A 26966-nucleotide genomic window follows, 5' to 3' on the forward strand; every position below is an offset into this window, starting at 1 on the left:
TCGTTATAGAATGCAGGAGGTCTGGGGGAGTTGCTCAAGCTACCGCTGTCAGTGTCTTGCACTTTCTAAACTGCCAATTTTCGTTTGGCATTTTTGCCTTATCAGAAGGGAATATGTTTGGGCATGTTGATTATTCATCGTAATGCAAGTAACATGGCGCAGTAAGGACGAGGGACAAGTCGAGACAGGACAAGCGCTAGCTTGTCCAGTGTCGACTGTGTCTTCGTGAAAGCTAGCGCTTCTCCTGTCTCGACTTGTCCCTCCTCCTTACTGTGCTATGTTACTTGCATTACTTTGTCTGCATACTTTCCGTAAACAAGCTGTTGTGTATGGCCCCGACTAAAGTTGCGCCAGTTCTCTCCCAGTGCCGCCCATGTGGACGACCGAGCCATCCAACGGCAACGTGGTCCTCGGAGGCATCACGGCACTGCACTGCGCTGCTGATGGATTCCCTACGCCTCGCATCGACTGGAAGAGGGCGCAGGGTGAGTGCCACTGCCCAAATCGTAAAAACATCACAACGCGATAAGTTGGGAGACACTGCCGCAGCGATTCGTAAAGGCAGACACGCAGAGATGAAGCGAAAATAAGAGACACACAGGTTAGCTGTGTAAGATTGGGTTTGGTGCGCTAATCCGTGCCCAAGAGGGGTACAGTAAAGATATATACATGTGGAGAACGAGAAACGACAGAACGTAAGCACGCAAATAAGAGCATTCGCCATGGCTTTAGAAGCATTCGCCCTTTCTCGAATTCCTAGATATCAAAATCTTTTTGCGTGATAGCCCGAGTGCCTTACACGGTCGAACGTTCGTGAAACTAAAGGGATGTGTTCAAATGAAGGCGAAATCTGCTCCGAGCTCCGTGTGACGTCGCGTAGCGGCGGAACGCCCTCCGCTGCCCCTTGACTTGCACGGTCAGCTCGGAGGCCGAAGGGAAAGCGGTGTTACTAGACGACTCCAGCTGGCGCACCGTTAAAACCGCGTGCGTGCGAGCTCTACCACACGGGCTGAACCGCTAAGCGCACTATAGAAGGGAACAACATAAAACAGCGAGCTTTCTCGTTGTCAACACGCACGCTTGACAGTGACCTTCTTGAGCCTGCAGCCGGCTTATCAGCCGATGCGTGCAGCGCGTCGAGTTCCCATAGTTGCCGGGCGTTCCATGCTCAGTCACCGGCACGGCAAGCCGCCGCGGGCTACGGGGTGCCGAAAGAAGACAATGAAGCAAAAGTTGCCAGACTAACCGCTAAATCAGCCTCCTTTAACGTTCGGTGCTCGAATGGTCTGTAGCATTTGTGCAAAACATTCGTCATCCACGCGGAAGTAGTACGACGGCGCCTCATGCGATACATGCTCCTCGAAGGAAGCAATCGGGTTTCTCCACCATGTGAATACCCCTTAAATGCACTGGGATCATGGCTTCAGGCTTCATCCTTGCAGCAGTATGCAATGTGCCAAGTAGTTATAGTTCAGACGACTCATCACAAGCCTGTGAGGTCACAATGTAAAAATATTATGCTACTATTTTAAAAGAGGACCGAAAGGAACAACAAACTCTGTGTCAGATTTCACCTGAGGGCCCAGTGCACCCGCTAACGTTTGACGTCCTGAGCACCGCTCTTATGTATCAAAGTGATTTTCGTAGCAAGCGGCGGGTTTGTAAACAAATGGTACTATTCTGGGCTTTTTAAAATGCCGCCATATTGTCGAATTCGCCATCTTGTCATCTCTGAATGGCCCAGAGGGCTGCCACGGCCTCTCTGATTGGCTTGAAATGCCGTCATCACAACATTTCACAATAAAGCGGAATTCACCGATTTCCAGAATAGTACGCAAGTGCACTCTTAAACAAATGTGCACCCTTTTGGTTGTATCTTGACACACAACGATAATAGTCATCTGTCTTGCTTGCGTTTCCTTTCTTGAAAACGCTGCTTTTGCTACTTTCCTGTCGAGAATGCTCTGTCATGCTGATAACGCGCATGCCTATGGTGACTTGGAAGTACCGGGCCCGCAGCGTTGACGAAAGGCAATGTAGACAAGACAAATGACGATTATCGTTGTGTGGCAAGATACGACCCAAAGGGTGCAATTTTGTTTAAGAGTGTGGCGTGACGAGGCACTTTCAGCAGACAAATATGTGGAAATTCCTCTTCGCTGTTATCTTTGCTAAAGAATGTAAAAATATGTATTTTTGAAAACGCCGTATTAATTTTGCATTCAATGAAAACCCACGAGAGTAGATGGCAAAATGTTTTCTCTGTTTTTTTTTGTGCTTATATTGATAGAGATGGTAGCGCCCTCGCATGTTGTGGACTTCAAGCTCTGCAGTCCATGTCTGCATTTCTTTATATTGAGGCTCTTTGGCCTCTCGGCTCTTTCCTACATCTGCTGAAAGTGCTTCACGTCTATATAAAAAAATGTGGTGCGGAAAAGAAGGAAAGAACCGGTCACGCACTCTAGAGAACGCTTTCATACCAACGTGTCTGCTAGGAAAAAAAAATAAAGGAACGACTGTACTTACCGTATGCTGTCCTTGCCCTTCCACCGTCTAACACGCCACAGGCCGCAGTCGTAAGATTCTTGATTTTGGCAATGTTACGCGAGTGTGCTTGAATCACTGAACTAAGGTATCTGTGCTTTTTTTTTTTCGTAATCAGCAAGTTCTAAAACATAAGAAAAGCAAGTTAGGGAGCTTCTTAGCTGAGGCGCAGCCAACGCAATTTGTATCCTTCGCTCGATGAAGGCAAGCGGTCGCGTGAGCTCGGCGCAGCACGCCACGTACGCGCTTCTGAAGCTCGATGACGCGGTGGCGTGTTCGCGAAGCCACGCGCATCCAACGCTCGCCGAATTGCTTTCTGCGGCAACTCTTAAGCCCGTAGATGTGGTAACCATTCGCTTGAGCCTTCGATTAGTTAGAGCAACGCGTGAAGCAGTGCTTTCGCCTCCTAGCGACCGAATGAAGGGGCGATGGCACCAATGCCGTCTCGCTGCTGATTCGTGAACAGCGGTCTAGACGCTTCGTGGGCACGCAATGAAACGGCTTTGGTTAGTTCTTGCGGTTTTTCACCATCACAAGCCACTGGCATGTCCTAGTGCTCTAAGGTGGCCATGTAATGCGGGACCTGTACTGACGAAAACCTCTTAAGCTGGAATTGCTCGTAGGAGAAAATTTCAGCCAGTATTAACCAGCATTGCCATTTTAACAATTTTGACGCTAGATTGAGTAACCTTTTCGTCAGTTTAGAAATAAAATTTTGTGTTAAGCGGCCGGCGACATTTTAGCGACGAGATAGAAGAATTGGCGACCTATCAGAGACTTCGACGTTGAGAAAGCCGAGTCGAATGTGCCTTTCTGGAAGGCAACTTTATTATTCAGGAGAGCGAAATGAATTGCATGGCGTGTGGGCTCTGTGGCCATGATGAAGCAACGGTGGTCTGTACTCATGGATGCCTTGCTCTGCGGTTAACTTCGCCAAAGAAAACGGCCTTCCCAGTCTGCTCACATATATAGTGCATGTTTTTATTTTTTATTAAACCCACCTAACGCTAGCCTAGGATGCTGCTGTTTCACTAAACATCTTTGACTGGTGGTCGTTCGCCAGCATTGAAGTAATTTCACTTATCAAAATAATGCAATGGACCGTCTGAAGAGATCTAGAACGCGGGAGGTGAATAATATAAACACAGTTGAGTTGTACAAAGGGGAACATATCGGAGCGGTTGGAATCGTTTACGAGAATCTGAACCCACTGTTTCCGTTCCTCACGGTTTCCGGACAAAACCGATACTGCTCAAGGTGAATCAAATGGCGGGAACGTAGTATTTGACCTGCGTAAAAGTCACATAATTATCATCGCAGAGTTAATTGGGCCAGCTCGCGTCCCGGAACTTAGTTCTCTTTTCACAAGCGTCAAGAACTAGAAAATATGCAGGCATAACACAAACTAACCCCCGTATTCGGAAATGCGTGCTAACTTGAAACCCACGCTCGACTTGATATAAATGACGCCTGTCATGAACGCTAACGAAAACACAATGAGCGTCTTGGGCACGTTTGCACGAGCCGTCATTTATACCAAGTCATGCATGGACTTCAAGTTAAGATACATTTCTGTATACGGGGGTAAATGTGCTTTTATGCTAGTAAAATCAAATTACTCGTGTTTTTTTTTAGCTGCGGGGAATCCGCAGCCTTGCAGTCTGAAGCTAAACATATAATTCCAACTGTCATCATGGTTGTTTTGTAAATATATCAGTGCGATAAAAGCATTCTCCTACACCATGCTAGTAAGTTTGGTGCTAATTGCTCAACCGCACGGACACTGGATGAGCGAGAGGCGTTTCAGTAGATGCGTTACGCCATCTTAGCCTATATTATAGCGTTTCTAAAGGCGAACATTATTTGAATTTCCTTGACTACCTTAGCGACAACTTTAACGACATTGTAGCAAGATTTAGAAAATATTTAGTCACTGCTCTGTCTCAGTTTAGCAGCACGTTAAAACAACGGTGGCAGCATGGCTTCTGACACTGAACATATTACTAGCGAAGGCGGCCAGCCAACGACCAGGAGCCCTTACAAATGAAAGCTTTGAGAAATCGTGTTCGCAATTCGCATAGATCCCCTCAAATAAGTTAATACTGCTTTAATTCACCGGCTCATTTCGTAAGTTAAACAAGACATATTAAAAATTAATTTGCTGGTTTGTCACGTGCATAGGCGTTAAAATGGACAAGAAAGTGGAGTAATTATTACTCCCACGTCTAACCAAGAGGATTAGTCTCAAATGCTTAGAAGCCTCCTATTATCTCTTCATTGGCAGAGTGCACACCTAAATTGCTCAGTGCTTTTATTTTTGAGCTCTACATGTGGTCATCGATTTGTCCCACTCTCAACTGTCAAGCACCTTCATGATTCAGACTAAGTCGCAGTCTCGAGCCTACAGATCTGTACGGTCATAACAGCCGATCCGTAATGGATATACGCTGAATCCAGAGAGCTACATTTCTGCTTCTATTTGAAATAACTGTTTTGGTGCTCTCCGTTTCTATTTGGAATAACTGTTTTCAGAACCAAGGCTTCTAGTGCTGAAAGCTCTCCTGGAATGGTCTTGCCAACTTTTCTTGTGCCAGCCCGACGTCATTTTGACGCCAGAGTCAAGCATCGTACTCGCGGTGCTTACGTAGCTGTCACGTCTGTTCCTTACAGCTGTCAAACCATTTCAGTCTTCCATATGGGACTTCCTTTTTTTTCCGACGTCCGCAGACTTTCGCGCTTCCTTTTCGTCCAGCGTGTTGACCTCAATATTGAGCTGGCGGCACAGTGGCTTTTGTGTTTTGCTATCTGGGAACGAGGTCAAGGGTGGAATTTCCGGTAACGTTCGCTGCATTTTGATGAAATGGCAATGAAAAAAAAAAAAATTGGCGGACGCTTAAGCTTCGTCTTTAAGAGTGGAACGCAATAGCATTCAAAGATGCCTGACTGCTTCACACACTTCCCGGCAACTTCAGCTTATGTAACCTTAATGTTTAACGGAAAACGCTGGCGGCGGGTTATGCGCGAAGGCGAGCTTTCTGGTAGAAACCCTGCCCCTTGCGTGGGTCGCGGATGAATAGACGAATGCTATGAGCATCCCCTTTGGAACGGGGCGGTGGGTTGCGCCACCAAGCTCTTGATATTATGTTGCCTAATGCCCTATCTTTCTTAAAAAAAGAAAGAAAAAAACACGAATTCTCATCACCAAACTTACTTTGAACGCCTCCGTTGTATGTTGTTTCCCTACTTCCGCCAATCATTAAGTCGCCTCTTATTAATCTCTATGTATTGCGGACATGTTTGTTTTCCCCCTGCTCCAACTGAACCCAAGGGCTTCAAGGAGGCCAGAGGGTACCTAAATCGACCGCTGGGCAGATATCTTCACATTCTAATAAAACATGCTTCATCGTTGCGCTAGAAGCATGTGCTTGCTGCGGTATTGATTGATTGAAAACATCTTCATTTGCAGGATATTCTACGAATATCCTGCAAATAAAGATGTTTTCAATCAATCAATACCGCAGCAAGCACATGCTTCTTCTTGCTTGTTATATCTCGCTTTATGAGTGCGTGTTCTAGGGCATCGTGATCTCGCTTCGAACAGTAAAGAGCTTCCTTTTGAGTTATCATAAATTTCTTCTTTCCTGATTTCATTTTTTCCTCTTAAGTAGTTACTGACAGCAGGTTTCTTTCCCATTTCCGTCACCCATGAGATTGTCTCGGCCTCTCTGAGTTTCCGCTTGACGTCCTTTGTTGGCATGTTGCTCACCATTTCGGTCGCATACTTGCGGGTAAGCTTCCTGGTTCTTTTCCTCCACTGTTAATCAATTTTTTTTTCCTGTGCAGAGATCTGAAGACCCGTTTACTTTCTTCCATATTCCTCAGTTGTTCTTCATAATCAAATTTACTCTGAGTTTCCTTCACTTCAAAACTCGTTCAACCCATATCACTTCATTTGTAGTCTTCCCGTGAGCGCCCAATGTGAGGCGTCCCACTGACCTTTAGTTGCCATCGAGTCGTGATTCTACCCCTGATTTCAAGCAAACAACCACATTAAGAATAAAGGGAAACTAATACATCCACCCGTTCCTAGCAATTGCTACAAAAGGAAACCCATACGGGTTCCTCGCAAGAAAAGCCTCGCAGTTGATGGAAAATTCGTCCTGGGCCGGCACTCGAACCCGGGACCAACCCGGGATCTCCACCTTGCGTGTTTCCGCAGAACTATTACGTCAAACAACCGCGTTTCCAAATGTAAGTCCTGGAACCATTGCACCTTTCCACATACACCGGAGCACCTCGTACCTATTGTATCCCCATAGCATTCTGGGTTTCATTAGGGCCGCATTTCTCTTCCCCTTAACTGTTATTGTCTCTTCCCCTGTGTTTCCAACTAGTGTCATTGTTTATCTATATGCCAATGTATTTATATTCTTTTAACCGAGGTATTTCCTGCCTCGCTCCTGGATGGTATTGTTGCAAGGAACCGAGCGGGGCGCGCCTCGGCATGAATTTTATAAACGCTGGAAAAGGGGTTTGTCTTTGGGTTTCCGCGTAAAATAATTGTTTTCTCGTATATTCAAATTACAATCCGACGTTATCATGTCTGTAGGTTGCGTGTAAGTCGGAATTTACAATTTCGTTGCGCGTGTTATTTTGAGAAATTGAGTTGGTTCAGTAACGCTTCTGCGTGGTTCGGTATGCGTCGTTCGGAATGATTTTTCGCTCACAAGATGGTCGACACCGGATTTTTTTTTTTTTTTGTGCAACTCGTAGCCCTTAATGCTATCGCGTTAAAATGCTTGTGCACAGAGGTTTTCGTTCCCCTTGAAGGATCCGAGGTGTTCGGAATGATTTGGGGCCCTCCATTACGGGCGTTTCTCATTTAGCCTTTTCATGACTTTGGGGCTGAACTAAAGCAATCAGTCAGTCTATCAAATCAAAGCAAAACTTTATTCCTTCCACAAGTCCGTTCTGTTGGGGAAGACAAGGGCTCGAAAAAAAGTGGATCTATCCACTCGCAAAGCTTCGAGCCCTCGTTTACATGGCATGCTATAAGAGCGTGGAAATACAAAAATATACGGTTATATCAGATACGATATGTCAGCATCGTCATTTTGACTGCGTACAGAACATCAAACTTTCCTATTGGAATCGTCTCGGCTTTGTAGAACATTTCGGGTAGTAACCCTGACGTTGCTGGTCGTTTTTTTTTTTTTTTTCAACTTAGTTTTTACGCCTTCGTCTCGCAGAGAAATATGGAAGCATTTTTTTGTTCCAATTAGTCTTTTCTACTTTGCCTTCTTCGACCACCTGAGCTGCATCTCGAACCGGGTAAGTTCACTGTAGACTACGCCAGCCTTCTGAGCTTGCAGTTTCGTAAAGGTTACGACACTGAACGAAGCTTCCCGCATTAGAAATGGATTATAGAGTGAGGACATTTCCCCGAGCACGTAATAAAGACAAGCGCAGAAATCATCCGCGAAGCTCACATAATTTTCCCAGCCGCCTCACACCGTCAACCATTAATCATTCAAAATATTTAGGTGAACTTCCGATCGCTCTTTCCATCGCGATTTAGAAAGTATTACAGACATTGAGAAACGAAGTAGCTTTTTTTTTTTTCGTTTCTTCCTACCGTGCGAGATATTTCATACGTCGGAATAAAGATTCTCGAGGAAGGGAATGTCACGCCATGCTCGCTGAGTCAAACGCAATATGTACCCCCTCCTGCCTCCCCTCCCCCCTTCCGCCTGCCATCTCCCCACCTCTTTACTTTTTCGTAATTTCTCTCTCTCTCCTGGTCCTAATATCATTTCTTTCTATGCCATTCTATTTTATCATTATTATTTTCTCCCTTCCCTCGCGGGTCTGGCACCCCTTCATTTTCTTTTCCTTCCGGAAAAGTGAGATCGTAAGCGTTTCTTTGACTGTTCCGGCGCTTTGATTAGAGGGACCGAAGAAAATGAGAAAGGGAGACAGGAAAGAAGCAGAACGATGAGGGGCGCGTACAACAAACGAGCACGCACTCTTCTCAGCGGAAAGATGTTCCTCGGATCAATGACTGAAAGTGGGAGTGGGCAGCAGGGCGACAGGAGGGGAACGAGGCACAGAGGGAGAGCGCGACAGTGTGTGAGGAACAGGAAGAGAGCGAGAGAGAGAAACAGGCCGGCGTTCGGGCGGCGACGATATCTCGTCGCCCGCACGCCTTCTTCGCCTTGACGTCTCGTTGCATCCCCCCCCCCTTCTTCCCCTCTTCTTCCGCTATAGCCGTGCTTGAGGCGCGAAAGATCAAGCGAATTACGGGCACGGCGTATGAATGTCGGTTTGCAGCGGCGACGGCGGCGGTGTTCGCGCGATCGATGATTTCCGGCATGTATATATACGCCGCCCCCTCGCCAGCCCAGCCGCCTCCCTCCTCCAATCAACCGACCCACTCTCAACTTAGGCTCTCGTTTCGGCCTTGTCCACTGTGTGCAGACATGTACTACAAACACATGCCTCACGCACACGCTCGAAGTACGCACACGCGCGCAGATTAGCTAGACTCGGCGAAGGACAAATCGATCACGCTGTGCCACCTATTCTTCTGGCGCTTCTCGATGCGTATTGAGAAATTCGTGCCACTCGGCAGCCGCTGCCGCCGATGATAAGCGACGATGCGGGCGTGCGTGTCGTCGGTACCGGTGTGCGAGTTGCGTGGCAGGAAAGAGGAAAGGGGGGGGGGGGGGGGGTGTACGCATCGTCGGCTCGAGAGCGGACTGCTCTTCTCGGTGAAATCTATATTGTCTCGGGTGTTAAATGAATGCGAATGCGCGCCGATCGATGAAGGCTGGGCGAAATAAAAAAAAAAAAAAAAAAAACGTATATCTCTCAACAAGACGCGGCGCGCCAGAAAGTATAGAATGAGTTTTGTTTCAATTTGTGTTGAGCTCCTCGTGGGGATCGATGTATTCAGCAGGGCGTTGCAGACCCCCCCACTGCGCGCTCAAGTCGCGGTGGCGCGTCGATATTTGTGAAATATGTAGGCGCGCGGGAATGAGATTGGAAAATTTCATTCGGGGGATAAGCACATTCGTTTAGAAAAGAAGCTAATGTCGACTGTAGGTCGAAGCGCCCGACTTCTACTTGTTCGTTTTCGTCATTTCGCTAAGCACCACTTATTGCAGCGCTGTGCATTTTCACCTGCAAACATGTACTATTCTTTTCACTATGCTGCTGTGCACTTGCCACCAGAGGAACCGAAGGTCGTAGACATCGACTTTTTTTGAGCGTATATCACTGACCGTCAAACGAGCCGATACTGTCGCCAAAGGCACCTTCGCGTAAGTAAACTCATCTTTCTACGGCAACAAAGTTCTGCCGATTTATTGAAGAACGCAACATTTCGTATCCTCTAAGCTTGGCAACTAAGATTATAACCGTCAATATTGGTAGTGTTCTGTTTGCTATGAATTACTCCCGAAGAGATGTAGTCAGCGTTTCAGGAATTCCCAATAATATGTTCTTCATTTTTGACACTTCCTTAGGGATAATTATAAAATAAAGTACGTGTAACTGGATGCGATGACGTAATACACTTGCTCGTACGTTTTGTGGAAGTGCATAAACACTCGCGAGTTTTCTAGGAAACGCGATCTTCATGTGCTGACACTCTACCCCTACCCGACTGCCTCTAAAAAAACGATGCATTCAGTCAATGAAAACAAAAAGAAAATGATAATAATAACCATAAAAATAGGCAAGAAACCGAAGAGGAAGGGCATTACAGAGCAAATATCGTTGAGCCGTGTCTAAACAGCACGGTACGAGCGTCGTGTCGTCTGCTCCTAATCTGGTAGCCTTGTAGCGGGGGAATTACCTCGAGAGTTCCTGCAGCAGCGCTGAGCCGCTTATGACGCCCGCAACGGCGGCCTGTTGCCGGATGACGTACGGCGGCCATTCGCGCCCCAGCAGAACGAGCCAGTGTTAACGTCGTCCAGACTGCGCTCGTCGTCGTGTCCACGTACTGCGCGCAGAACAACGGCGACTTGTCCGCCTGCCGCTCGCATTAGGCTCGCGCGGCGCGCAATAACTGACGCTGTAGATGGTCTCCATTAGCGATGCTATACGTGCATACGCGGCACGCAGGCAGCCAGGTACGCGGGCGGGCCGCCGGAACGTGCGGACACGAACAACAAGGCCGTGATGACGAGCTGCCTGGGGTGAGCCGGCAACGGCTCCCTCTCCTCTCTCATTACACGTACTGTCGCAAATCGTTAAGGCAAACAGCGCGCGCACGCTCGCCCCTCCCACCAACTGCGGGACAGTTTTAATTAAAGAAGCTGTCCGAGCCGTCTTCCCCATCCTCCCGTCGCCCGCCAGTTATCAGAGCCACTGGGCGTCACGCGCTAAAGCAGAGGAAAAGCACCGTTGCGTGCCGACCGGGTCGGGTCGTCTGCTTCTTGTTTGCGCTGGCATGCGCGAGGCGTGGACGGCGCAGAGGTGGTCGGGGAGGGCAGCGAAAGGAAAGCGCTGACCGACCGCGTTTCGCATGAGACTGAGGTAGTGCTTGCAAAGCGAAGCATGCAACTAAACGGCGAGAAGCAACAAAAGTGACGAAGTACGCGTTTATGCATGCGGACCGCCCGTTGTTTACCTAACGTGGCTCCGAATCAGCATCTGGCTTCTGGAGGCTGGTGTCTTCTCATCTTTACCTCTCACACTACGTGTTCACTTCCCTTTCCATCTAGTTTTCCTTCCTTCCCTGCTTCGTCTCTACGGCTCTTTGGTTTGCTGCTCGCATCGTCGCTTCAGGTTCTTTAGTGTGCAGTTTCTTTTGGGCGAAGCGCGTGTTACGAACCGTCTGGACACGTGAGCCTGCTGCGTGTGCAAAAGCGCGGTCACCGGAAAGGTGCTCCGACCTTTAGACGGGGGTGCGAAGTTTACTTTTGTTTGCTTGGGCCGTAAGTAAAAGGCTGCGCTCGAAGTCTGTCGGCTTCTGGCGCCGTTTCGTTGCACCAGTGAGCTCCTACCATGCTCGCCAGTATGCTGATGTAAATGCTCCTGTAACATCGATTGGACAGAGAAACAGCGTGGACCGTGTAGGAACCACTCGTGCCGAACAAATGGCCTCCAATTTTCGTCGCCTTTGTACATGTTTGCTTCTACGTAAAAAGGGGCGCTCAACTGGCATCCTAACATGTTTCGCAGCAGTATGCTACTTTTGCGCGCACGTGAATTTCATGAAGTGGGACGGCGCTTAGCGCTTATAAATAGATGCATGGAGTTAGACTTTAGCTTCATTCCGTTGGCTGAATAATCTTGCAAGAACAAATTAGTCACCTCCGCGCTCAGGAAGGTAACCAGCGCTGTGCACGCAGCCCTTGTTTATTTACCTGTGCAGGAAAGTTAGTACGTAGCAAGCAGGCTGACATTCGCGCATGCTTTGACAACTCGCTTTTCATGCTGGCTGCGACGCAGGCTCGCACACGGTGCATAGGTTAGGAACGTGCTTGCGTGAAAGCGTGTCGTTCGTGGTGTTCGGTGCGCCAACAGCGGTAGCCGGGAAAATTACTTCCAAATCACTGCGCAGGTGCGAGGAACGCAATTAGAGGCGTCTGCGCTGCGTCGCCTGCTAGTGGAGGTCTAACCAACTAACTGCGTCGCCGCTAGTTAGTGGATGGCTGCTGGCTTATCAAATGCCAAATGTTATGACTCATCAATGATGACTAACGGACAAGAAGATACATAACGATCTCACAAGGCACCACCACTGCAGCATCTGCATGGAACGGTCAGTTAGATGTATGAGCGCCATATCTGTGGAGTGTTCATTACGAAAGCCGAATTCGCATGGAGAGAGAATTATAAATTTAGAGAGGTATTTGGTTAGACGAAATTCGATTAATTTCTGGAGAACTTTGCCGAAAAAAGGTAAAATACAAATTGGGCGACAGTTATGCATTAATGTGCTGTCACCTTTTTGAGAACTGGGATGACTTTACCGCGCTTTAGCTCGTTATGAAACGCACCACTCTTGAATGTAAAATTAGTAATATAAGGCAATATATCAGAAATTAGGTGCGCAACCTCTTTAATGTTAGCAGGGAGGACTTCATCAGTTACCTCACTGCTGCGTTTTAGGTGACATATAACCTTATGTATTTCTTCTAGCGTTGTGGGAAAGAGAAGCAATGAGTGAGGGAGACGACTGAGTTGAGTGACTTGCAAAGGAGAGGATGTGTCTTTGTGAAAAAAATCGGAGCTGAAGGCGTTGGATATGTGCATTGGTTGAGTTATGCTCTCAATTATTGTGCACAAAATTCTTGATACCTGTCCTGGTCGAGAATTCCTGTTTAGAAAGGAGTTGACAATGTTCCATTTCAATTCGGTATTATTGCCTGCTTGCAAGTTTTTTCTGTTCTAGATATAATCGTCTTGCCGCTTTTAACTGGCTCTTTATAGCGTTACGTAACGTTTTGTATCGGGCAATCAATTTGGTATGAAAAGGCTGGTTTTCAGTTTTTGTGTGCAGGTTATCGCGTTTGTGCAAAGTTGCTAATCACTTTTTAGACAGCTATAAAGTGTGGGAGAATGCAAAGCTTTTCTTTATTTACTTTTCCAAGTGAATTTATCAATATTTGATATAATTACAGTGAGAAATTTAGAAAATGCTTTCTGAGGATCATTAAAAGCTTTGATTTCAGACCAGTCAATATTAGAAATGGCAGTTATCAGGCTCGCTTTCTCCATGACATATGTAAAGTGTGGAAAAGGGCAAGGGCTGGGGTTATATATAAAGCGTAGAAGCAATGGGTAATGATAGAACTTTCCCCCCTGGTGAAGTGAATAAGCTAGGTAGGGCGTGATCAATATAACATATATATATATATATATATATATATATTGTCTACCTGGTGGTGGTTTGCTCCGGACCACCGTCAGTTGCACTTCACTCTTCGAAGAGGCAGAACGTCTGTCGTGTGAGTTCCTGAATGAACAACACATTGCAATGCGGTGAAGGCGCTGTAAATCATGGATCCCGTACCTGAAGCTGGTGCGACGTAATGCCAATGCTGACCCCCTTCTCCCGCATGTAAAGCTAACTCGCCACTTCAATTTTTGTCCCGTTCCTTGTTGGTGAAATGCACAGCACGTGCTCATGCACAGATGACATCTGACGTTGTCTTTCAGGCAGTGAACCACGGAACTTTCGGCTCGTCTCCGGCAGCTACCGCATTCACGTGCACACAAACGGCACACTGGTTGTCCAAGACGCTGAGCTAGCGGACGGAGGATACTATCTCTGTGAAGCGCACAACGGCATTGGCGTTGGACTCAGCCGTGTCGTCACGTTAGCCGTTAACGGTAAGCGCCATCCTGCACTCCGAAATGTTATTCACTGGCAGTTTCGACACGAGCTCCAAAGTAGAAACTTAGCGTTATATTCACTCCTGCAGAAGTTGTTGGATTGAAATGGTGGTGTTCTTCGCAATAGGGGTGATAAATTTATTTTTCTGGCGATACTTACATTTTACCTATAGAAATAAATAAACGCTAAGTTGTATAACTAATATTTTCACAAGTGACTTTTATTATCAGCCAGCTGGTGACTGCGATTTGTCATGCACGTTACGTCCGCCTCTTCAGGCAACCCACTGTAGCAGGCGAATCTTGTGCTATACGCTCCATGCTATGTATAAAAAAATTATTTCAAACTAAACAGGAAGCAAGAAACATGCTATGGTATTGTAAACTTGAGCATCTGTGGTTGTTGTGAAGCCATCGTCATTAGACGACATACAAGCGGGTTCGTCTTTAACAGAACTATTGCGCTTCCTGACATTGGGTTTGCAAGCATGTTAAATATCACGGTCACAATTGTTAGCAAACTGTTAAAGCAGTTTGCATCATCGAAAATCCCGTTTTGTTAATCATGTAATATTGCTGTTTATTTGTGCTTTGCATTTGAGACAAGCTAGCGTTTTATATCAAAGTGACATCAACTATCACGGACGCTTTAGCGAGTAAAACCAATTTTCTTCTTCTCATAGGTTCGAGCAAATAAGAACGCCGGCTGAACGTTTACCAAAGTTTCCTGCTCATTGGCGCTAACACTTCTGCTAGTATAACTACGTTATAAGTTCTCATTCAGCAACGGCAAGTCTTTGTCTTTGTCTTTGTCTATCGGTGTATAATTATTCAATGTTTTGTTTTACTTTCCATTCCCGTAGTGCCCCCGAGTTTTCCTTCCAAGTTTACGAGCCAGAACGTGAAAAGAGGGCAAGAAACGGTGCTTCGCTGTGAAGCCGCAGGAGACCCCGATATGAGCATCACATGGGAGAAGGACAAGCACCCACTGGACCTCACTGCAGAAAAAAGGTACGTCCCTCACTTTTGGACTTTTTCGAACCCACCCTGTGGAGGGGAATCACTGATCCGCTACCACCATATATGAATTATCAACAAACGAGGTTTTAACACAGATGCGAACGCGTCCAGTGCAGCTTTGCTGAAGGCCTTCCAGATTTACAAAGTATCAAATTTCCAAGGCTAGCATGACGTTTCTAACAATTGAATAACTGATCGGTATGAAAAGAAATTAAAAACTTTTGGGCCAAGAATAATTGCAAGATAATGATCGTTAATCTTATAATACGCCCTATAACTTGAAACTAACTACATCAGTCTGATTTTATTCTAATCTTCTGACGTCAAATTTACGCAACCCCCGACGAAAGCATCAAACGGTGACCTACAGCGTTGTTTGAACCGCCTAATGAAACGCTGTCCTTGTTTATAGGCGGTTACTTTTGTTCGCTTTCAAGACAAATACCATTGCCTATCTTGGCAAGTATTTCTTCTCGAATTCGCCGACAAAAGGAAAGGAGCAAGCAGCAGTGGAAAAGGTTTCCGTGGAACCGAGCTAGCGCAATAAAAGTAGGTAACCAGATGAGAAGGGTTGTACCGGCGTCTGCGATTGGTCCACTTCCCTTTGCTTAGCTTGCGGTGGCTTGTCGAAAATTGCGGCAGCGTGCAACGCAAGCTTAAACGGTTCCTCGGTAAAGAAGAGTTGGCAGATCGGTGTCGTAAACGTGCCGAAAGGGCTTGAAAACGTTATACTGCTACGCACAAATGTTCATTATACGCAAATAAATTTACGCTACTCGGCAGCTCCGAGTCGCCAGTGTCCGAGCGATCTATGGGCAGACATCTATTCCTTTCAGAACGGGGCATTCTCCGGCTGCTACGAAAAACATTTAGTTTTGGTCGGCATATTAGTCCGTGCACGTCGTTTTGACGTAGTGAATTTTCGCCTTTTTGTGACGTCGCATGACAGACAGGCGAAGTGGGCGCAGTCCGAAAACTTTTGACGAATAGCGGAGGGTTATTGGGGAAAAAAAGGTGTAGAATCGGAAATAATTATGTTTTTTTTTTTTTGGTCTAACGATGCATAATCAGTGTGGGCACATCATATCAGACGGGATGTTTTTGCAGTTTTCGTGGCGTCGCATGACCGATAGGCGAAATGGGGGGTGGCCCGAAAAAGGTTTGACAAATCGTGGAGGGCTCATTACAGAAATGGAATAAAAACAGTTCGGAGTAGCTTTATGCTATATTGGCTAACGATTAGGTCAATGGCCCGCTCAAAAAAGTTCGGTGGTGTCATATGTGTTCAACGGGTGTGCGCACCATGTCGACGCGGTTGCGTTCACGGACCCCGCACTTATTTATCTCAGTGCTTGAATTTATCGATTTATCGCTTACATATACTCTTAACAAGCCTTTATATTGGCTGACCATCTTTTGGATGCTCAGGTGTAATCCCCCCTCTTCTTTTTGTCCATTAATTAAGACGTCCGGTGTTTTAGTTGTACGAGTGTGAACACTCGTACAACTAGAACACTGGACGTCTTAATTAATTAGCCTGGCATACTCAGATATCCAAAACAATTTTACTCAACAGCATTTGTTTTTCAGGCCACCCGTTAATTAACAACTTTCTGTAACAAAAATAAGGTAGCTTTCCACGAAGTATGCTTAAAATGCAGGTACCCGAATAAACTGATCTAGGCTCAAAAGAAATCTGACACTCTGGCATAAAATTGACGAACTTGCAACTGGCAAGTACTAAAAGGGCGCGTAGACTCTGCTTATGCGCCGCGTTATGAATAACTTCAGACGTGTAATGGTTCAATCAGGTTCAGACGTGCAATGAAAGCACTTGATTAAAATGCTGGGTAAAGAATTCTTTGAAGAGGTCCGACACCGCGGTTTCCGTCTGTTGAGTCGTGACATCTCCTGTGCCCACTGTTGAACTGTTATAAAATACACTGTTCGGACCATCGTACGCTATACGTCAGCTAAAAGCACGGTACGAAAACTGAACGTGGCGCGCTCGACATTTTGTCAAGGGGTCCAAACGTAGTACTATTTACCCGTTGGCCAGGCATGTGATCCTCACATACATTCTTGCATTCCTCTGGGCACTATATTTGGCAGCTGCCCAAAAATACGCTTCATATATATTCTCCCTTACGTTTCCAATGAGCCGTTTCAAGTCTTATTGTCTAGCCTTGCTTTGCAGTTTTGTTGGAGTTTGTCTTCGAAGATAAATGTATTAATTTTGAGATGTGATGTTGGCACTTTAACGCTGCATTGCTGGAACGCTTTAGTCTTACTAAAATGCACCTTATCTTCTATAACCTGCGCCAGAGATCTTTTCATTAGCCCCCAAGAAATCACAACGTTTCACTTGTCACACAGCGCTTAATTATGACCACTCTCTCAACGAAGCCACTAAAAATCAAACCGGCTAAAAGTGCCCGAAGTCAAATCTGATACTCGCTGCAAACGCTCACACCTGTCGCCATGTAAACCAACTACCTAACTAATGACGTTTTCAAAAGGTGCTAACCTATAGGCTGCTGTAAAAGAAAACACCTACAAGAGCAGCAAAAACGCAAGCTCGGTGCATGTGTTTAAGAGCCATCAGAAGAAGTTACCTTAAAATTATGACTTCTCTACCTCTCTGATTAGGTATATGGATATTATACTTCAAGACAGAATTTAGAACTCACCATAAACAGGGATAAATTTTAAGTAAGCCTTCAAACGATAACACGCATTTGCTACTAGTTGGCTGTGTTGCCTTCGACTTCCTTTCTTTCACACATTTAAACATTTAAACGTAAGCGCACAGAAATGTGAAAACAAGCATGCCTACAACTATTTGTGCGTCTCCCAAGGGCACTTTTCAAGCACGGTGACAAAAGAGCAATAGACAAGCTACTTTGAGGGTTCTATAAATTTTGCCGGCTTTTATATGTTCATCTAGAACGAGGACGAAAGACTAACTGAACAAGAAAACAACGCAACAATCAAATAAACAGGTGAATAAAGAAAGAAATGGAAGTAAACGTTGTTTTTTTTTTCTCATGGCAACTGAAAACAAAGCTGGCTTCTACTCGATCTGTTTTAAAAAGCACGCTGCGTGTTACCTGACACCCACACGTGGGCAGCGTACTCCATGGAGTTTTTACCGCGCACTCAGCCCGTGGTCCATAAACATCCGGCTCCCTTTACAGACTCGGTGCTGGTGGCGCCATCCATCGGAGCTGCGCGCAGACGCCCAGCGCATCGACTTTCAGCGCTCCTCGTCAGGAGGCGGTGCAGCAGGAGGGAATCGTGGCCTTCGGCCGGATTTGTCCGCTGGCTACTATGTACTGCTCCCGAGAACGCGGCAGCATGTTTGAATCCTGGCCACGGTTCATTATGATAGAGTCGGAAGGCAATAACGCTCGTTTAATACGTACGATTTCTAGGCCTACATTCCACGGAAATCTGTCCGTCCATCCATCCGTCTCTCTGAAATGCGTGACACGACGCGCTCCATTTGTATGCATGGGGTCTTATGGAGGTATACCCGTATAGGAAAATGCCTTATAACTACTGAGATTTAGGATGATGACTCACTATATATATAGTCAGAATTGTGTTTAATTTATATACCCTCAAGGCCTGTAAACGCTTTACAGAGGTGAGTGGGGTACAGGTCCTATCAGGAGTATTACACGTGCAAAAGAAATACATCATAAGTACAATTTGACATACATAATTCGGCAGTACTGCAATGAGTAGGGGGGAAAACGATACTATTACAAAATAAAATGAGATATTCAAGTACATGAAACCGCATTCTCGTAAGTAACGTTGTCTACGGCATCACGACATCAAGGAATTATCACTGATAAAATATGGGCGGGAATGTGGTTCCACTCTAGTGACGTCCGAGGCACGAATGACTGGGAAAATGTACTTGTGCAACAAGGGGAGACGTGAACCTCGTGAGAACGATTGGTTCGACGGGATACGTAATGTGGAATACGAATAAAATACAGAAGGCAGCGTTGTATGGCGAAAAAGTTCGCGAAATAATGATTAATAGGAAATTTTACGTCGACTTGCAATAGACGGAAGAGATAGGCTAGTTTTCATGGCTGGTAGTTGTGTTATAATTCGAAAAAATGAAACGAGTAGCGTTATTCAACTAATTCTAATGTTTAAATACATTTATATTATAAAGGTCCCAGACTGATGTAGCGTATATTAATTTCGCGAGTAATAATGTTTTATAAAGCCACAAATTTAACGAGTCTGGGGCCTTAAAAAAGTTTCGCCTTAAGTAACCAAGCGCGTGGTTAGCACTGTTTACAAGATGATTAATGTGGGTTACTCAGGCAATGTTCAATGTGATATCAATTCCTAAGTACTTGTGTGAGTGTACCTGTTATAACGAAACGTTATTTAAATAGTATACCTGAGAGGAGCTAAGTGTCCTAGATACATGAATAGCTTCACACTTTTTAATAGTTAATACCATTAGTCATGGACTGCACCAGTTAGTTATTATGCCTAGTTCAGATTGAAGAGGGCTAGTATCACAATATGTAGTAATTTCTCTAGAGATAACACAATCACCATCAAAGAGGTGAATGTTAGAAGTTGCTTGCGAAGGAAGGTCAGTATTAATTAAGAACAACAAGGTACCGAGAACTGATCCTTGGGGTAAACCGGAAGCAACCGAGCATATCGGCCAAATATAGACGTTAGCAATAATCCATTGTGAGCGATTAAGAAAAAAAACATTTCATCCACCAATATTTAGATGACTTAGTTTGTGGATTAGAAGCTTGTGACAAAAAACTGAAAAAAATGATGAAACTGATCCGGCACTCTCCACCACGGAGTCCCCTAGTGCTTTGCTTTGGAAGCTCCTAAAGAGCATTGTAGAACAACCACTCGGCTAGGGCAACTGATAAGCGAAACCCGATAATGTGAAATATAGTAATCTTCTTATTATCTTTCTTTGTGCCCTACTGTTTTTCACAGCTAAGCCGATGGAGGACGTGTAACCATATGTGCCCCACCTAGGAACTGACGTAGAATTATATGTTGTTTCGTGAAATTCAAAACTTGGGCTACATGATTTAGGTTTTTCCTTTTTTTTTTTCTCTAAGTGATGATTCCCGTTGGTCTTTTAGCCTTGCCTTTGGGGCATTCCTGGTAGTCAGGTTTCGCAATAGCTAAACGCAACACGATTGAATGAAATGGCAAGGCACTCGGAAATAGTGCCGTCGAAGCGCAGCCCCACGCGTTTGATAGAAGAAATGCCCCTTGTCCTGATAAATGGTCTTAATGTTAAAAAGCCAGCTTTCCAGGCAGATGAAAAAGCTTATGTTCTGGAAATGTAATAGTGCGGTTTACTTTATAAGCGGAACAATGATGATTTCTGATATTTGTGATACTCCTTAATGCACCAAACTTAAGCAAGTTTTCTTCTGTTATTTGTGTCTCATTACCTTTTTTTTTTTCATAGACTGTATTGGACTTGTGAATCTTAATTGTGAACGTGAGGATTATGTGGGACGACTTCGGAACTACACGCGAGAGCTTCTTTTTCAGTGCTTTTTATATCGCCATGGCTTTCTTTTTCTCAGGATCTTCCTCTTTATTGCACGTAGGAGCAGACCAGTAGCGGGATCCTCTGGAAGTGCCAACATGTCCTAACATGCATTTATATGTTAACGAAAACTGAACCAGCTTTCGAGTGATTATTAAGGAGCCAGCTTGAAGTGCAACTTTACAAAAGCGCGGAACGGAAGAGCAGAGGTAATCGCTCATCAAAGCGAAATTTCATTCTTTCGCCTAAGACGTGTGCCCACAAGGCGATAAATTTTGCACACAACGTATTTTTTTCATTCACAGGAGACCTTAGACGCAGTTCTGTCCTCCAATTTGCGCGAATATTTCTGCTCTACTACATATGGTGGAATTTTAGTAGTTAGGCGACATGGGACGACGACGAAGAGATCCTATTGCTGAGTGTTTGTTCTCCGTCACCAGTATTTTGTGGTAATTCTCGCTTTCTTCCGGGGAACACTGTTCCCTGCCCGACGGGAATGGAAGTGGAGCCACCCACACTCCGACCTGATGTAGCGGCGCCCGCGTCGGCAGCCTCAAGGAAGCGGAAATGCCTCTCGGGCGACAGCGAGGCTACCCTGATAGACTCGACCGAGAGCGACGACAGCTCCGACGACGACTACGTGACTGTCCTGAGTAAGAAAGCAAAGCGGCGGATGCTTGGGGCCTCTGTGGACACATCTACTATGAGGACTCCGCAAAGTTCGCCAAAGTACACCATCCTTTTCTTACCTGTGCTACCCACCGACAACATGAGGTTCCTCAACAGGCAAGTTGCATCGGTTGAACTCGAGAGACTGTTGCCAAATGGCATTGAGTACGTACGAGTCAACCCTCGGAAGAATATTGTCGCGGTAGACGTCGCCCAAGCGTCGGCGTTAGATTCTCTGCGAGCTGTCACTGTTCTCGGTGGCATGAACGTCCGTACCATCATCCCGATGGGAAAAGAGACTACTACAAGCGTCATATATGACATTGATGCGGCCATTTCAGGCGAGGATTTACCACTTTTGATAAAGCCTGCCAATCATGGGACCCACATACTACAGGTGGCCCGTCTCGGAACTTCCAGATGCGTGAAAATTGTCTTTAAAGGTGACTGCCTTCCATCGCATGTGAAGGTAGGTCATTTTCGACATGCTGTCCGGCCCTTTGTTCCCAAGCCGCTTCAGTGCAGGAACTGTCAGAAATTCGGCCACGTGAGCGCCGTCTGTGGAAAGTCTGCTATATGTTCCCGCTGTGCAGCACAACACTCAGCAGGCAACTGCCAGGCAAAAACTTATAAGTGTCCGAACTGTCAAGGGCCCCACGATGCCTCATCAAAGGATTGTCCTAGAGTTAGGCGAGAACTCTCCATCTTGAAGAAAATGGTTAGGGACCGGTCGACCCATCGTGAAGCAGCTGCTGACGTCAGGCGACGTCGTTCTCGTCGCAGACGCTCATCAAGGAATTCTGCTCTCCGCACAAAGAATACGCGTGCCGCACAGCCTCTTGCTGTTGAATCTGCTCCAACCTCAGTGCAGAATGTTTCCAAACCGTGTATAGATAACGGAGCATCTGAAAAGACTGCCGTGAATGAGGAATGGCCACCACTGCCAAGGATAAGCCCTGTGGAAAAACCCCAACAAGGAAAGGCACCACAATGCTCCACCCCTCACCCAGATGAGCTGACAGAGCATGACCGCCGAATTGTAACAATGCTCAAGTCTTTGATAAATGCGATTCGCACGCTTGTGGGCAACTCGAATACGCCAACAGCTCGAAGCGCAGTTCAAGTGTTGGATGCCCTGAGCCCAGTGCTTGCAAATCTTGCATAAGCACAATGGCTCTTCCACTGCCTTCACTCCGTGATGAAGTGCGTAGCGCGACAATTTTCCAGTGGAATGCCAGAGGACTTAAATCACGGATTTCATGTTTCCGCCAATACGTTTTCACGAACCGATTTCCTGTAGTGGTAATATGTGAACCGAACGTGTCGAAAGCGCTAAGACTCTCTGGATACGAAGCCTTTATGGCGTCAACGTGCGGGCAACCCAGCAAAGTAATTGTTTACATCCGTACAGAACTTACTTACATTCCCCACTCAGTGCAGCCTTATGATGGAAACCAATACGTGTGTCTCCGCATTACAAAGAATAAAGTGGCCTTCACCCTTATCGGCGCCTACATATCCCCATATAGTCGGTTCGACGGCGACCGATTGCGAGACATCCTGACGGCAACTACTGGACCCTGGATTATCACAGGAGATTTTAATGCTCATCACTTGGCTTGGGGAAGCTCCAGAATAGATTCCAGGGGCCGGAAACTTGTGGAATTTGCTTCCGACCATGAACTTTGCATTATGAACGATGACAGTCCGACGTACTTGCGTGGTGCGAACTATAGCAGTTGCCTAGACTTGACCTTGGTTTCACGGCAACTTGGTCAAAATGTTCGATGGTTCTCTGACATCGAGACTCATGGTAGTGACCATATTCCCACCTACTTAATTATCAATGGATTTGGAAGCTTCTCCTCTTGTACTTCCCGACAAGCACATATAAGGTGGTCAACGTATAAGACAAAGGTGGAAGAGGCATGCAAAGAAGGATTTACCGGCACCATTGAAAACCTTATTACAAGTGTACTGGAATCGTCTAAGTACACATTTACGTCTGCGAAAAAACGTACGGATTTTGACATGGAACTTGAGCGACTTCGAACGATTCGCAGAAGAGCCGAGAGGCGATACAGGCGCACGAAGTCAATTAATGACCTTAGAGTCGCTCGACGTATACAGAAGAAAATCCAACGTCGTATGGACAGGTTGGAGGAACAACGGTGGAAGACGTTCTGCGAATCACTTGACCCCCGCAAGCCTCTGTCTATCATATGGAGGACGGTGCGCGGCCTTGGCTCGTCTCCACAGCAACGACACCCATTCTCAGCCCTAGCCCTTCATCAAGGCCGCTCACAGGTCGATATAGCCGAAGATTTCTGTGTGAAGATTGCGGGCAGTGTGCTCACCATCAATAGTGAAATTCTGGGTGAAGTTCCTGCGACACGCTTCCCAGAATTGAATGTGTCCTTCTCACTTGAGGAATTGGACGCTGCTCTGGCCTCATGCAGGCGCTCATCGTCGCCAGGACCAGATGGCATCACCTACACTGCTTTATGCCACCTAGGTGAAGATGGCCGAAGCAGACTGCTGGAATGTTATAACCAGTCATGGAATGATGGCGTCGTTCCTGAGCGGTGGAAGTCCAGCCGCTTGATACCACTCCTGAAGCCTGGAAAGTCGCCACTTGACCTAGCGTCCTACCGACCCATTGCGCTGTCCAGCTGTGTTGGGAAGGTCATGGAAAGAATGATTCTCACCCGCCTAGAATGGTATCTTGAGCGCCACAACGTATACCCCGATGCCATGGCTGGTTTTAGAAGAGGCCGTTCCTCTATTGACAACGTCATCGACCTAGTCTCGTCTGTACAACAGGAAAAACACCACAAGCGTATATCGGTTGCACTATTCCTCGACGTGAAAAGCGCCTATGATAATGTAACGCATGAAGCCATCCTTGATGCCCTGGAAAATAATGGAATAGGTGGACGCATGTTTCGGTGGATTCGGAGCTATCTATTCAAAAGATCCTTCTTTGTGCACAGTGCAGATGGCCGAACTGCTGACCATTACACTTACCGTGGCGTCCCTCAGGGTGGGGTTCTTAGCCCCACTTTGTTCAACCTTGCAATCCTTGGCCTTGCCGACGTTCTGCCACATACAGTAAACCTTTCTATATATGCTGACGACATATGCATATGGGCCTCGGCAGTTACACGTCTCCAGGTGCGTGCACGGCTCCAAAAAGCAGTGACCCTAACATCATCGTACCTGCGTGCGCAAGGCCTCAGCATTTCGACCGAGAAGTGCGCCTTAGTCGCCTTTACCCACAAGCCCATGACCTGGTACCCCATTTCTATTGACCACCAACCAATTTCCTACGCAAAAACTCACCGATTCCTAGGCGTTATTATAGACAGAGACCTTTCATGGAGCCCCCACATCGCATATTTGAAGAAGAGGCTTACTTCTATCTCCCACATACTAAGGTTTCTCGCCGGTAAAACGTGGGGCACATCCGTGGCATCTATGCTTCAACTATACAGGACGCTCTTCCTGGGATACTTGCGATACAGCACACCAGTGCTGTCCAATACTAACAAAACTAACATCCATGTCCTACAGAGCATTCAAGGCCAAGCCCTTCGAACATGTCTGGGGCTACCTCGAAATGCTTCAACCGTGGCAACAATTGCCACCGCGAGGGACCACCCAATAAGGACCTATATAGATATCGACGCGCTCCGGGTGCATGTTCGCCATATATCCCGAGTCCCTGACCACCATCTCGCTCGATTGCCTGAGAAAAGACCCAGGGCAGCGTTCTCCAGATCAATTGCGGCTAACCGGCACTCTTTGTCTTTGAGGCACTCACCCGCAACAAGAACGCCATCCCCTATGTGGTGCTTGAAGAAGCCTCCTGTGTACCTTGCTGTTCCAGGAATAGTGAAGAAAGCTAGCCTGACCACCGCGGCTCTCAAGCAGATCACACTGGAACTTCTGCATTGTTCATACTCTAACCGAATTCATGTTTACACGGATGGTTCCGTCTCGGAAAATTCTACGGGCGCAGTTGTTCTACCATCTCAATCGGTCGTCATCAAGTTTACGACATCACACGTAACGACATCTACAGGCTCTGAACTGGCCGCTCTTCGCGCTGCTGTCGAATACATTGAAAAAGAACCGCCCAACAAATGGGCCATATTTTGTGACTCGAAAGCAGCCCTCCAGAGCTTGAGAAGTTTACGACGTGGCAATTATGAACAGCTGGTGTCACAAATCCACGAAACCTGCCATTGCGCTTCTGAAAGAGGACATAACATCATATTTCAGTGGCTGCCGGGACATTGTGGCATCGTTGGTAATCACCTCGCCGATGACGCTGCCCGACGTGCCCAGGCTGGCGCACCGACACTCCTTATACCTTTATCCAGAGTCGACGCTGCAAGAGAGCTTCGCAATCTCGCTCGTACAATCACGTTAGGTTGCTGGCATACACCTCAGAACTCTAAGTGTCGTTTACACAGCCTCGACCCATCACTGAAACTTACATTACCAGCGAACCTTCCACGACGTGACGCAACACTGCTGTGTCGGCTGTGGGTAGGAGTAGCATTCACCAACTCCTACAGCTATCGTATTGGAATGGCGGATTCACCAATGTGCGCGAAGTGCAAGTGTGAAGAGACCATCAGTCACCTTCTGTGCCACTGTTCTCGCTTCGATAATCAACGCGAGACTCTCCAGTGTGCCTTAAATAGACTGGATGACAGGCCATTTACGGAAGCGAAGATCTTGGGGGCCTGGCCTCATAGTTCAATGGCCCAGAAAGCAGTTCGAGCGCTTTTTCGCTACCTGAGGGAAACAGACTTGAGTGCCAGACTGTAGACATCCTATATCTAAGTTCTCTCTCTCCCTCTTTTACTCCCCATTCCCCTCCCCACGTGTAGGGTAGCAAACTGGACTCAGTCTAGTTAACCTCCCTGCCTTTCTGTCTTCCCTTCTCTCTCTCTCTCTTAGTAGTTAGGCAAATAGGCTTCGCTCTATTCGATTACCATGTTTTCAGCACGGGCCCATAGCGTTAGCGTATAACATGGAGCTGCCATCTGCTCCTCCTATACGAGCTGAATGCTTGTGAAAAGCAAATCTATAAGCATAGGGTTTCACTTGTTCTTAAAAGCTGAGCAATTCTTATTTTAACGGGTATTGTGCAGCTCTCTGTCAGCCATGCGTAGCGTCTGGTAACAGTCATCGCATGTGAAGCTTTGACATCATTCGCGACACGTCTGTTTGGAGGCTTTAAACATATGATAGTACGCGAATGCGCAAGTGAAGCAGGCAATGCCGTTTTCATACAGTATCTGTGAATAATGGTTGCTTCCAGAATTTTCCCAATTTAGCACTTCACCGGTCACTTACTTCCCGACAGGTACAACCTGATAAGTGACTCATTGGCGGGAAAAATGACTTCGACACTCACAATCAAGTCGGCAGAAAGAAGGGACGGTGCTCTCTACACTTGCATTGTGAAAAACCCATACGGATCGGACGAGACAAACATACAACTTCTTGTACAAGGTAAATGCCAGTTCTTTTTATTAATGACATCAAATGCATTAATTATTTATCTATCGAAGTTGCTTATATATATATATATATAATATGGTTTTCTTACCATAAAACCATAACGTGTCATGACAAATACAGTTCTGCTCTACTACATATGGTGGAATTTTAGTAGTTAGGCAAATAGGCTAACACGTGTCATGACAAATACAGTTGCGAATAAATATGCGTTAGGATATTATTTGTTTCCACCTGAGCGAGTTCTCTTCATCTGCTACGTGTACTACTATTC

At 46.4% G+C, this 26966-nt stretch overlaps 1 protein-coding gene across 1 annotated transcript in view; it reads left to right on the forward strand.

The window, feature by feature from the left end:
- The window catches only part of LOC126536904 (cell adhesion molecule Dscam1-like), a 333560-nt gene that overhangs the window by 264512 nt on the left and 42082 nt on the right, over positions 1–26966 (forward strand). The window contains exons 12-15 of the mRNA XM_050183951.2: positions 366–485; positions 13717–13890; positions 14757–14904; positions 26538–26686. Coding sequence (XP_050039908.1) covers positions 366–485; positions 13717–13890; positions 14757–14904; positions 26538–26686 — 591 coding nt within the window. The remainder of the gene's footprint in view (positions 1–365; positions 486–13716; positions 13891–14756; positions 14905–26537; positions 26687–26966) is intronic.

The sequence above is a fragment of the Dermacentor andersoni genome, chromosome 4 (assembly GCF_023375885.2).
Source record: "Dermacentor andersoni chromosome 4, qqDerAnde1_hic_scaffold, whole genome shotgun sequence".
NCBI classification, from domain to species: Eukaryota; Metazoa; Arthropoda; class Arachnida; order Ixodida; family Ixodidae; genus Dermacentor; species Dermacentor andersoni.